Genomic DNA, 14,174 nt, shown 5'->3' with positions numbered 1-14,174 from the left:
GGCCCTGGGGATAGGGATGTAAAAGAAAGAGCAGCCTCTTTAAAGGGGCTGGGTTTTTTCATGCTTTAATAAAGCTAGTATGCTTCTTATATGATAGAAAGAAAATGTCCATGATTTTATCAACCTTATTCTTCATTAGTACAATATACACAAGGTGTGGCTGATGATTTTGCTTGTGTATATATATATATATATATATCATATTCTTAAAACAGCAAATATCTTTAGCCACCGTTCTTTGAGAGCAGAGAAACAGATCAGTGTTCCCACCTTTTCAGACACTTTGTGCTGGCTGATCCGTGGCTCCTTATCTCTGTCCTGTTTTCCTTCTTCGCTTGGTAGATGGTTTTTGATTTACCTTTTGATTTCCAACAAGGCATTTGGTTTCCACAGAATGAGCCAAAGAGGACCAAGGATTCAGCATTCTCAGCCGAACTACAACAAGCTTTGGCCATGATGGAGGATTTGATCAAGTCCTGTGAGTTGGCTGTGGACCTGGCAGCAGTCACTGGATGTCCGGTATGTTCCATAGCAAGCATTGGAACATTTCACACAAAAGGCAGGTGCAGTATTACAAAGGTAGGAGACGCCATGGCAAAGTTAGAGAAATGATCCGTGGTAAGGGAATCTGACGCTGGGGAAAGTAGCCTGAATCGGTCAGCAAACCCATGCTATGAGATTCCAAGCAGCCCCTCAGCATTTTTAGGAACCTTGAGTTGTATTCCTGACTCTTAAATGTTGGGACTGACCCACACTTTGGAAGAACCAGGAACTCAGGGCCAGGGGAAACTGCTGAAAGGCTAATTTATTTTCTGATTCATGGCACTATTAAAATGTTAAAAGATTTTTAAAAATTTCCTTCTTGACTCAGATTTTCTCTGTGAAAATTACTTTGAAAATGGGTTCTAAGTAAAAGTCTAATCTAACCCCATTTTACAACACAGATCCCAGAAGAGCCCAACAAGCCATCTACTGTACATCCCTTAATCCAAATGGTTGAAGGACAATACCAAGAGAGGTAGTGCTGGCGAGTTGAGCCATCTCAACTCTAGCATCAGGGTTAATCCTGAGCAGGCCAGGCCCAGGCGGTCCAGACAAACCATCCTCTATAACTGTATGAGCTCCTTGGGCCTGGGACATGATGAATATTCAGGTGGTTTCCACTGTGAAGTACTCTAGATTTCGACTCAGGTGTATTAGTTTTCTATCACTGTCAGAACAAATGACCACAAGTTTGGTGCCTTAGAACAGCACTAATTTATTATCTTCCAGTTCCATGGGCCAGAAGTACAACAGTATCACCTGGCTAAAATCATGATGTCTGCCTTTGTTTTGGAGGCTCTGGGAGAGGATCCATTCCTTGCCTTTTCCAGCTTAAAAAGACCACCCACATTCCTTAGCTCATGGCCTCTGCTTGCATCTTTGAAGCCAGCAACAGTGGGTTGCATTCTTCTCACATCGATCACATCACTCTGACCTTCTGCTTCTCTTCCACCTTTAAGGACTCTTGTGATTACATTAGACCCACCCAAATAATCCATGGTAATCTCATCTCAAAATCAGCTGATTAACATTGTTAATTCCATCTGCAACCTTAATTCCCATTTGTCAGATTTTCTCGGATTCCAGAGATTGGAATGTGGACTTCTTAGGGAGGCTATTATTCTGCCTACCATACAGGGATCAAGCTTCTGAGAATTATGCTTCAGACAGATACTTTCCTTTTCTTTTTTACCTTTTCCTTTTTACCTGGTTTTAAGGTAACTCTTTATTGAGATCTGGGCAGATGAAATGACCTTTCTTTTCTTTCCTTGTCATAAATCAAACCATGCAAATTAATAGGGGCAGAAAAACTGTGATCTTTTTGTGTCCCTCCCTCCTGGTATTTCTCTGGCCAGCATCTTGGAAACAGCCCTACTGGGTTTACTGTGATCCGGGCAGCGAGTGATGCTGTTACCATCCCCTGGGGCTCCCGAGCGTTCTTTGCTTACTGCTGATGCATGATTCAAGAGGGTATTTGTAAACCACAGGGTGTGTGTGACAGGAGATCATTTTCGTAGTAATAATATTTTCCTTCTCCAGCTAAGGAAAATCTAGGGAACAGTTTGTTTAATCATTTTGGGCCATCTTTATATCTTTGACCCCACGTCAGCTAGCCCTATTAGATATCCATTCCCTGAATCAAATGAGTGTCGTACACAGGGCAGGAAACTCGCAGCTGTAACGTAGGAGGAGGAAGTTATGAGAAAAGAATTATTAAAATGTGAGTAAATAGCAACCTACCCTTATTTCATTCCAAGCCAATTTATGTGCAAATAGATGAACCAGTTTATAAAATTTTAGAGGTTTTACACCAAATGCAAAGAACTTTTTTTCCTCATGTGTCCTCAGAATTACACCTTTGACATACACTCTATGGTTTCTTTTTTGCTAAGATTTTGACTTACTTTACATCTAGTACATTAGTTAATTTATCCTGACAGTTTTGTATAATGCTATTGAATTATGGAGGAGCAGGCATTGGAATTTTCAACTTTCTGATTCAGCAACAGGGAAGAAGAGTTAATGTGCCCAACATCACATGGGTACTGGCTTGTACTATTTCTGGGATCTCTTCACTCCCTAGCCAGGTGCTATCCTCTCAACACATTTTTCATCTGATTCTCTTTAGTTTACTAACAACTCAGCTACTACTGACTCAGATCTAATGATTCTGAGATTCTCAGCTTTTCTGTAGAACTTTATCACAAGGTGTTTACACTCATATGCTGTATGGATGGATGAATCCAGAACTTAACCTCTCCATTTCTCTACTTGACATCCAATATTAACCTGGTTTTGTAAAGGAAAGAAATTAAACTTGAGTGGATGAATTCATAATTAAAACAACTAGAAAAAATTCTCCTCTGATATCTATATTTTCTTCTTGTTGCACACACTCAATTCTTGGTTTAATTTAATCACAGAAGCTTAAAAAGTTATTTTTAAAAGAAAATTTGTTTTGTGGAACACTCAGATGTCATTTATTTCCCTCCATTTGCAAAAAAAAGAAACAAAAAGTTTCCCCTCCAAAATAAAGATAGAAAGATAAAATAGAGATGCATTTAGAGTCCTTTTAAATCCTGACTTGCTAGGAACAAGTTCCAAAGCTGAATAGTAAAGTTTGAATAAAACATTTTTATTTCCTGCAACAAATTTATATAATTCAATAAAGGAAGTGTTTTTATCATGGGCTAGGGCCAGGTATTTTATTCTGCTTTAATTTCCCCTTTCCTTACTGTGGTGTTGGCTGCAGAGATAAGGCTGAGTAAATAACCTTAATGACTCCCTGGAATCGCCTTGTGCATCTTCCACAATCATGACGCCTATGTCAAAGGGTGGTTGTGAGGAGTAAACGAGGATTAAATCACAACTGAGACATCTTGCACCGTTCCTGGCACCTGGTAGATGCTGAATAAAGGGCCCGGGGGCTGACTTATTTGGGTACTTGATCAGGCTGGAATGGAAGGACCCCCTCCCTTGCTCCTGGTGATTGTAATCATGGGCTCCTCTGTCCCATAGCTTCTGCTTTTCATTTCTGAACCAGGCTTTGTGCTAATTCATTTATCCAGATGTTTCCTGCTTCTTTGTGCAAGAAGTATACAGCTCTGTCACATTCGCTGTCACTGCCAGGAGTGAAAACCTGGGCACCCAAAAGAGGCATCTTTCTGGAGGCCAGCTTCACAGAGTCTTTCTCAGCCAGATTTTTCATTTGGCCGATGTGGTCACATTTGAAATACTCTTATATCTTTTACCCACAAAATGTCCACACATGAAACTGTTGCATTTACTGGTTTGTTTCTGCCATCATTTCCTGTATGGAGGAGGCCATCTGACTTTCCACTTGCTTACTTGTTCGGGGTAGCCCCTGGTCTAGCTCTGAGTGCACATCCGTCAGATTCTTCAACACACCAAAGGGCCACACTATGACCGTCACCGGTGGAAAAACTGGTTGGGGGTTTATTCATTTCCTGGAGCTGCCGTAACAAAGCTTAGATGGCTTAAAACGACAGAAATTTATTCTTTCACAGTTCTGGAGGCCAGAAGTTCAAACTCAAGGTGTGAGAAGACCCATGCTCCCTCTGAAGGCTCTAGGAAAGAATTCTTCCTTGCTTCTCTCCTGGCTTCTAATAGCTGCTGGGAATGCTTGGCTTTCAGCTGCATCTCTCCAATTTCTGCCTCTATCTTCACATGTCTGTCATCTGTGTGTGTGTGTTTCTGTGTCTCTGTTTTCTCTTCTTAAAAGGGCACCAGTCATTGGATTAGGGCCCACCCTAATATGGTGTGACCTCATGTTAATGAATTACATCTACAAAGACCCTATTTTCAAATAAAGTCACATACTGAGGTTTCAAGTGGACATGAGTTTTTTAGGAGATGCTATTCAACCCAGGATAGGGTTGTCATTGCATTAGCTCCCTCACAGTGCTGAGCATTTAGCTGCATGGTCCCCCCCGACCCTCACTAAATGCCAATAAATGAATAAATACTTTCCAGGGGACAAGTATCTGCAAGCAGTTGTGCATGTGGTCTCTGGCCCTGGGACCAACCAGAGTCTGATTGGAAAGAAAGGATATATATGGTTGGAAAGATGACCACGGGTCATCCTTGGTCCTGCACTGAGGAATCCCCCCTGCCCACTTCCCCTTGGGGTCGAGTAGTGTCCACACAGGCACATATCCTGGCTGATGGTAACGTGCGTGCTCCTGCCCTTCATCAGCACTGTGCAGGGCATGTGCCACTGGAGGATTGGCCTTGAGCATTGAGATATTTAATCCCATGACAAGTACGGTCTTGAGAAAGTTCATGCGAGATGACATGGAGGATATTTAGCTCATCTGTTTCAGCTGGACTCAAAAGACCCAGCGATTGCCTCTAGTGACCTCCAAGTGAGGACAGACTTACTGGAAAAGCCAACCACAGAGCCTCGGGGAGAGTCAGAACCATGGCAGAGCCAGGCTTACCGAGGAGGGAACTGGAAAATTCCAGGATCCACAGCAGCTCTGGGGCCTTGGCCTGGGAGAGAGTTGGGGGCCTTACCTATGTATCCTGCCTATGTGTGCCAGGGACATCCACATGCCTGCTGTCCCCTCTCACCACGCACTGACTGGTTCTTTCCCTCCATCGGTCCCTTTTCCTCTTCCTCATAGTTTCTGGTGACTCACCTTCTTTACCGCCCTGCTTCCTTATTGTTTATTCCACCACCTGCCCTCTTGTAAAGCATCGTACAGCTTACAACACTTGCTTCTTACTGCCTCCTCCTCAGTTCCTCTCAGTTCAGCAGGGATCAGACTGGCTGTCTGGAACATCTTTTTCACACTGGGCTTCTGTGGTCCAGGGTTGGCACTCACTGGATTCACATCCTTTGGTCAATTGCCACCCAAGGTGCAAACAGCTATGGCTGCGAGTAGGGTGAGGAGGAAAGTGCAGAGATGATAAAGAACAAAAACATCGCTGCCTAAGATTGCCTCTTCAGCAGGCCCGTGGACAGGGCTGTTTCCCCTACAGCCTGTGGCCTTGGCAGATGCCTTAGCTAACATCCCCAAGCCCTCTCTAGGTTGTTAGAGAGTGTACACCTGGACTTGTTCCCCACTCCCCTGGCATTCGGACCGCTTTTAGATGCTTTTATAGCTGTGCCTGTGAAGTGATGCCTCCACGTTCGCCAAATATGTTCTTAGAAATAGCTTTGCCTGAAATCTGTTCATCTGTCTATTCTGGGATGTGTTCGAGGTTGTGCTTGGTTTTTGACTCAGGGACCCTTTATGAGGAGCCATGGGAGAAATTTCTCTCACATCTTATTAATGGGAATTGCCACGCTTTTCCTGAGCAACTGGTTTGGGTACGTCCTTGGACATAATGAGTCAGATAAGTCACCATGCTTCCTTCTGCAGTGCCTCCTAGAAGGTCAGAGGCCAGCCTGTAACACATTTACATGGCTTTATTGTATGGATTTCCTGTACAACCTCTTTGTCTTACCCTTTTTTTAATCTCTATTTTTTTCTTCACCCTAATTTCCTTGGTTGTTTTCTGTCTGCCTATAATGTATATATTTTCAAAAGATGTATCAAATTTTTGAAATGAGGTGGAGTATAAATACATTTCACAATAGAAACTACCAATTAAAGTTGTTCGTGTGGCAAATACTAAGCACCTATTTTTGCCTATTGCCTTAACTAAAACGTATTTCCTGCACTATTTTTGTCTATAGAGTACAAATCGAATGTGTTTAAGGGAGACAGCAATCACTGAGGGCTGGAGTGGTTATGTTTCAGTGCCTCCTGGAAGGATGTGGATAGAGTGAAAAACTTCTCAAGGGTCCTCATGGACCCATCATCCATCCGTCTTGGAACTTGATTAAGCTGAGGCTGTGCAACCTAGACCAGGAAAATCATGCTGTTAGGAGAGAAAGCCTTTATTCCTAATGAGGGTCTCACTCACCATGGTTTACACATGTAAACTTTACAAAGCAGAAAGAGAAAATAGCACAGAAAATGTTCCACGAGCACCACAGAAATGACGAGAGCATAGTGGTCTTGAGATTTTTATTTTAGAATTTCAGAAGGATGGTTAATTATTTTAAAAAAGATATTCACATTCTGTTCTATAGAAACAATAAATTATAAAAACACCCAATCAATTATAAATAATGTGCATATTTCTAGTGTTAACTCTCAGAAATCATAGGGCTTTATCTCAGCTAGACATTAACTCAGGGAAATTTCTCTGTCCTGGTCATGTTCAAATAACTTTCTCCTTCTGGTGTTTTGATTCAGGGAAATAAATTCTTGATTCTTTGCTTTAAATGATCTAATTTTTTGAAAACACCAGATAAAATACAGTGTTCCTAGCTCATCTCACTCCACCACCCTTTGGAGTGAGCTCAGAGGAGACAGGGTCACCTCATTTGGACTTTCAACCAGATGTATGAGAAAGGTGGGCTGCCTGGTGGAGAGAGAGGCATCATAGGCTGTGCCCTAGAGCCAGGTAGACTTTTAAAACATTTTGTCATTTGGGATTATCTTTGCACTGTCCACTCATTCTGAAAACTGCAGAGTTGAATGTAAATACCATTTCCATTACATGATGTCATGAAGATTAGGTTATACTAAGCTTTCTCCTTTCAGAACAAATCTCATGTTCTCATAGACCTGAAGCAGATGGTAGGACACAGATGGAACACATGGATTATCATAGGTCCATAATGCAACAAAAATTCTCTCTCTCCTAAACATAACTAAAATGTCAATTTCTTGCCCTTTTTAAGTAGACTGTCGTGTATCAAAAACAAAGAAGAAGAAATAGAATTCTGCTTCTAACATTAGTTACAAGACAAAAATATCAGAGTACCAGTATCTTTAGTTCAAGTATTTCTAACATGCTTTATGTTTATTACCTTACGCAGCTGAACTCTTTCCTTACACAACTGAATGGTGCCATGCTCAGTGAAACTCACAAAATTGTAATTTTGCTTTAGTGACAGATTAGCCCTTAAATGTGAATGGCACTTTTAAGATTGAAAAATTCAGATACGCGTGCTTCATGATTTGAAGACAGACCCCTAAGAGTTCTTTCCCTGTGAAGTAATTTAACAGCTTGTTTTTGTGTGTCTGTGTTTCCAAAAGGATGATATTGGAAAACTGGGCAAGCTGTTGAGGCATGGCTCCTTCAACGTCTGGACAGTTCACAAGGATCGTTATAAGATGAAGGATTTTATTCGATTTAAGCCCAGCCAGAGGCAAATCTATCTATTTGAAAGGGGAATAGTGTTCTGTAAGATACGAATGGAGCCCAGTGACCAGGGCCTGTCTCCTCATTACATCTTTAAGAAGTCTATGCAGGTAAAGGGGTCCTATTGCACCTGGGAGTCAGCACACCCCTATGGAGAGAAATATTGTTAGCTTTATTCTACAGAGAAGGAAACTGAAGCTTAGAGAGGTGGGTTAACTTGCCAAATGCCACACAGCTGAGCTAGAATCTACACCCAGGCCTGTCTGACTTCAGAACCAGGGCTGGTAATCAGTCACTAGACAGGGCCCGGACTGGCACAGAGGTGCCTTTGTGCCAGGCAGAGAAAAGGAACCGTATGGAAACCTGTTTGGACCAACTAATTAGAAAAAGTGCCCTCTTACCTCCAGCCAAAGGAGTGAAAGACTTGGTGATTAGAGCATGGGCTGGATTTCATCTTCGGCTTGCCCTTCTCAACCACCCATCTTTGCATACAAATGTAGGCAGCATCCTGACTCAGCGGGTCTAGGAACCCATGTCCACATCAAGCATTGTCTCTTGCCTGTACAGGAAATATTTCATAGCTAGTGATGAGAAACACATACACACACACATACACGCACACTTGTGCTCTTGTGATTAAAGTTGTTAATATATTCATAGTAGCCTTCGTTATTTATGTTTCTTGATGGATGCTTATTCAGCTACTGTTATGTAGAGACTTGTGAAATACATGGTGTTGAGGGAACGAAGATCTCTTCCCCTAAAGTTTGAGGGCTACAGCTCTACATGTGGAAAGATACAGTCTGTGTAGTCCTCTGAAACAGACAGGACAGATGACCCTGTCCTGGGCTATGTTTTATGCTGCTTGGGACCATTAACAGAGGACAGCAAAACACTTGGAAGGAAGGTGGAAGAAGAGAGCTATCAAAGGTAGAAAAGAAGAGAGTGGCTGACAGGGATGGTTTTAAAATCAGAAAATGATGGTAGAGGACATTTCTCTTCTTTCTTTACAATAGTTGCTGACAATTTCAATTCGCCAACTCGGAAGAGGGAGCAACAGAAAGTTTGAAATTGCCAACCGAAATGGACTTGAGAAATATATCCTGCAGGTAAATCTCAGGCCTCCCACATAGCTGTCCTCTACCCTTTTCCTGGTGCATTCCCACAACTTGACGAATGTTTCTGCCTTTATTGTATTGGCCACCCAGAGAATGAAACACCTGCGCAATTAATACTCCAGGTGATCTGATACTCATAGTATTTTCTTTCTTGTAATTGCAGGCAGCTTCAAAAGAAATCAGAGATTGTTGGTTTTCAGAAATAAGCAAATTATTGATGGAACAACAAAACAATATTAAAGGTAGGGTTACCCCTGCTGACTTTAGTCTGGAGAATTATACTGTTTCCAGCTTTGTGGTGGGTGTGCAGATTGGGGATATTGTTAAAGAAAATGGTTTGCCAGGAAAATACTGTAGCCACATTTTCACATGACTTGGAAGCACCTGCACTTGCTTTAGATTGTGTGGGTTTTTTTGTCGTTGTGTGTGGGTGTGTTGCTTTTAGTTGTGTTTCCCCCATTTACCTAATTGCCAAGATCAACTTTTTCAATCCAAAATCCCAAAGCCATCCAAGAAAATGTTAATGGAGATTTAAATGGCCAGGTTTACTTTCAGAAGCTGTACTACTTTTTTTAGGTTGAGATATAATTAATATTCCATAAAATTCACTCTCTTAAAGTGTACAATTCACAGGGTTTTAGTCTATTCACAAGATTATGCAACCATCACCACTAACTAATTCCGGAATATTTTCATCACCCTCTCCCCCAAAAAACTCTGTACCCATTAGCAATCATTCCCTGCCTTCTCCCTCCCCCTCCAGCCCCTGGCAACCACTAATCTACTTTCTGTCTATGGATTTTCTTATTCTGGACATTTTGTATAAATGGAATCATGTAAAATGTGGCACTTTCTGTCTAATTCCTTTCACTGAGCATAATTTTTTCAGTGTCCATTCATGTTGTAGCATGTATCAGTACCCCATCGCTTTTCATGGCTGAGTAATAGGGCACTGTATGGATATACCATATTTGTTTATCCATTCATCTGTTGATGGATATTTGGGTTCTTTTCACTTTTTAGATATTGTGAATAATGCTGCTGTGGAAACTTGTGTACAAGTTTTTGTGTGAACCTATGTTTCCAATTCTCTGAGAGAGAGATATAATTGCTGAGCCATATGGTAATTCTGTGTTGACTTTGTGAAGAATTTCCAAATTGTTTTCCAAAGTAGTGGTACCATTTCTCATTCACACCAGCAATGTATGAGGGTTCCATTGTCTTCTCTTCTTCATCAACACTTGTTAATATCCTGTTTTTATTATAGCTATCCTAGTGGGTGTGAAGTAGTAGTTTATTGTGATTTTGGTTTGCATTTCTCTAATGCTAGTGAAGCTGAGCATCTTTTCATGTGCTTATTGGTCATTTGTATATTTTCTTTGAAGAGTTGTCTCTTCAACTCCTTTGCCCATTTTTAATTAGGTTATTTGTCTCTTTGAGTTGTTAAAAATTATTTGTGTATTCTGGATACGAGACTCTTCTCAGGTATATGATTTGCAAATATTTTTCCCATCTGTGGGTTGTCTTTTCACTTTCCTGATGATATCTTTTGAAGCACAAAAGTTTTTAATTTTCATGAAGTCTAATTTGTCTACTTTTTCTTTGGTTGCTTATGTTTTGGTGTCATAGCTAAGAAACCATGGCCTAATCCAAGGTCATGAAGATTTACATCTGTGCTTTCATCTAAGAATTTAGTCTTAACTCTTATATTTATGTCTTTGATCTATTTTGAGTTACTTTTTGTATACAGAGTGAATTAGGTATTTAAATTTACTCTTTTGCCTGTGAATATCCCGTTGTTCCTAAGCCATTGGTTGAAAAGACTGTTCTTTCCCTCCACTGAATGGTCTTGGCACTTGTTAAGGACTCAAGTGCTGTAACAATGTTTGTGTTCCCCCAAAATCCATATGTTGAAACTTTACCCCTCAATGTAATGACATTAGGAAGTGAAGCCTTTGGGCAGTAATTAGGAGTAGATGAGGTCATGAGGGTGCAGCCCTCATGAAAGGAATTAGTGTCTTTATAAGTGCCACAAGAGAGCTTGTTTTCTGTCTCTGCTCTCTGCTACGTGAGGATACAATAAGTCAGCAATCTGCAACCCAGAAGAGGGTTCTCACCAGAACTCGACTGTGCTGACACCCTAGTCTCAGACTTCCAGCCTCCAGAACTGTGAGAAATAAATTTCTGTTGTTTGTAAACCACCCAGTCTATGGTACTTTGTTACAGCAGCCTGAACTAAACCTTGTCAAGAATCAGTTGGCCATAGACATAGAATTGTTGGTTGGCAGTCTTTCTCTTTAAGCACTTTGAATAGTTCATCCCACTGTTTTGTGGCCTCTATTGTTTCTGATAAGAAATCAGCTATTAATCTTATTGAAGAGTCCTTGTTTGTGACAAGTTGCTTTTCTCTTACTGCTTTCCATATTCTTTCTTTGTTTTTGACAGTTTGATTATGATATGTCTAGGTGTAGATCTCTTTGAGTTTGTATTTCTTGGAGTTTGTAGATCATCTTGAATTTGTAGATTAGTGTTTTTCATCAAATTTCGGAAGTCTTTGGTCATTTTTTTCCTTAAGTCATTATTTCTTTGGTCATTATTTCTTTAACTATTCCTTCAGACCCTTTGTTTCTTTCACCTTCTAGGACTCCAATTATGGATGTGTTGGTGTGCTTGATGATGTCCTATAGGTCTTTAAGGCTCTGTTCATTCTTTTTTTCATTCTTGTCTTTTCTCTTCCTCAAACTGGATATTTTCAACTGACCTATATCTAAGTTCTCAGATTTATTTCTTCTGCCTGCTCCAATCTGGTATTGAGCCACTCTAGTGAATTTTTTTTATGTCAGTTATCATACTTTTCAACCCAGAATTTCCATTTGGCCCTTTTTAAATATAATTTCTCTCTCTTTATTTATATTCTCTCTATGAAAGTTGTTTTACTTTTCTTTTGTTCTTTATATACAATTTCCTTTAACTCTTTGAACACAAAGTCTTGGTCTAGGAAGTTCAATATCTTAGCTTCCTTGGGGACAGTTTCTATTGACTGCTTTCTTTTTTTCTGCCTTTGGGCCATATTTTCTTGTCTCTGTTGAAAACTGGACATTTTAAATAATATAATGTGGCTATTCTGAAAATCAGATACTTCTTCATCTCCAGTGTTCATTGTTGTTAGCGTTTGTTGTTTTTGTTGTTGTTTGTTTATTTAGTTACTTTTCTGAGCTGATTCTGTAAAGTCTGTATTCATTGTCATGTGTGGCCACTGAAGTCTCTGCTCAGTTAATGACTGGGCAAAAATTTCCTTAAACACCTAAAATAAATTAATACTCCAGTCTTTGCCAAGGGGCTTTGTGTTGATACTGGGGCACACCTTCAACACTCAGCCAGGCAGGGGACAATTTCACCTTAGCTTTCACTTCCTGTTTGTGCAGAGCCTCAAAATCAGACAGAGGTGAGAGCATAAGGCCTTCTCAGATCTTTCCTGAGCCTGCACACAGCCCTGGACATGTGCACATTACCTTCTAGATTCCCAGGAATAGTTTGGAGCTTTTCAAACCTGCTATCTCATTCCCAAGCTTTTTCTTTTAAACTTTATGATTAGCCTGTTTTTGCCCTATCTGTTATCCAATGCCTCAGGCAGTTAAGAAGTTAAACAATTGCCTCTAGTCATTTTCTACAAATGCCCCTGGATAAAAGGCTTTTCACAATGGGCAAGCTTTCGATCAGGTCTAATAAACACAGCTTTTCAAGAAGGATATTCCAAAGAACCCCAAGACAAGTCAAATAATGACAGTTCTCTGGGAATGAGTCTTTGAAGGAGCTCCAACCCTGTTCTGCCCCGTCCTATGGCTGCCAGATTTCCAGATTCACAGGCTGTTGGTTTCCAAGGCTACCACCAAGGAGAAGGGGTAGGATGGGAATAGGGCAATTAGAACACCACAGAGCTCACTGTTCATACTGAGATTCAGCCATTTTTCTTGAATAAATGATGTCCTGATTACTATAAGCCTTTGTTTAATTTCCAGTGTTCTAAAATATTGTTTCTGACTATTTTAGCCAGGTTTTTTTCCATGCTTTCGTGGAGGAGAGAATTTTTGGAGGGTTTTTTTTTTTTTCTGTACCATTTTCACAGATGTCACTCACTGTACTCTTTTTTAATAATTAAAAATCATCTTTGAGTAGGCTTTACCCTTTCACATTTGTTTTTTCAATTGATCCTCATAACTGTGAGATATTTGGTAGGCAAATCCACAATAAGCTTCCCTAGACCAGTGTTTCACAAAAGGTGGTTAGAGACAACCTGCATTAGAATTACTTGAAGGACTTGTAACAAATGCAGATTTCTGGGTCCTCCACTAGAATGATGGAATTAGGATAGCTAGGGTTAGTGCCTGGTAATGTGCATTTTAGCTTATTAAAGTTTCTGGACAGAGGCCTTAAACTACTATTTTTAAAACAGGTTGGGGGCCAGTGCCATGGCTGAGTGGTTAAGTTCACGTGCTCCACTGTGGCGGCCCAGGGTTTTGCTGGTTCGAATCCTGGGCGTGGACATGGCACCGCTCATCAGGTCGTGCTGAGGCGGCATCCCACATGCCACAACTAGAGACACTCACAACTAAGAATATACAACTATGTACTGGGGGGCTTTGGAGAGAAAAAGAAAAGGAAAATAAAATCTTTAAAACAGGTTGATTGAGGCATAATTCACATAATAAACTGTACATATTTAAAGTGTACAATGTGATAAGTTTTGGCCTATGTACACACATATGAAAGCATCACCACAATCAAGGTAATGAACACATCTATCAGCCCCAAAAGGTTCCTCATGCTCCTTTTTATGACCTTTATCTTGCCCTTCCCTCTCCCTCTGCTGCCCCCCAGGTGATCACTGAGCTTTCTGTTATTATAGATTAGTTTGATTTTTCTAGAATTCCATAAAGAGGATCATACAGCATGTAATTTTTTTGGTCTGGTTTCTTTCATTCAGCATAATTATTTTGAGATTCATTCATGTTGCTTTGTGTAACAATAGTATATTCCTTTTAATTGCTTGCAATATTCCATTATTTAGACATCCCCCAATTTCTTTATCCATTTACCTGTTAATAATATTTGGGTTTTTCCCACTCTTTTGGGCTGTTTTGAATAATGCTACTATGAACATTTGAGTACAAGTATTCTTGTGGACATATGTTTTCATTTCTTCTAGGTAAATACCTAAGAGTGTAATGGTTAGGCCATATGGCAGGTACGTGTTTAACTTTTTAAGAAATTTCTAAACTATTTTCCAAG

General features: G+C 40.4%; 1 protein-coding gene across 8 annotated transcripts in view; it reads left to right on the top strand.

Moving 5' to 3' along the window:
- Nucleotides 1–14,174, top strand: part of MCF2L2 (MCF.2 cell line derived transforming sequence-like 2) — a 240,526-nt gene that overhangs the window by 207,119 nt on the left and 19,233 nt on the right. For 7 of the 8 annotated variants that reach the window (XM_070583232.1, XM_070583235.1, XM_070583233.1 and 4 more), the window contains 4 exons: nucleotides 394–519; nucleotides 7,662–7,877; nucleotides 8,784–8,876; nucleotides 9,049–9,127. In XM_070583232.1, the coding sequence (XP_070439333.1) occupies nucleotides 394–519; nucleotides 7,662–7,877; nucleotides 8,784–8,876; nucleotides 9,049–9,127 (514 nt within the window). Of the gene's footprint in view, nucleotides 1–393; nucleotides 520–7,661; nucleotides 7,878–8,783; nucleotides 8,877–9,048; nucleotides 9,128–14,091; nucleotides 14,131–14,174 lie in introns of all 8 variants that reach the window. The other variant, XM_070583237.1, reaches the window with a different exon arrangement.

The sequence above is a fragment of the Equus przewalskii genome, chromosome 18, assembly GCF_037783145.1.
Source record: "Equus przewalskii isolate Varuska chromosome 18, EquPr2, whole genome shotgun sequence".
In the NCBI taxonomy this organism is placed as follows: domain Eukaryota; kingdom Metazoa; phylum Chordata; class Mammalia; order Perissodactyla; family Equidae; genus Equus; species Equus przewalskii.
This window is presented reverse-complemented; position numbering and strand designations above follow the sequence as displayed.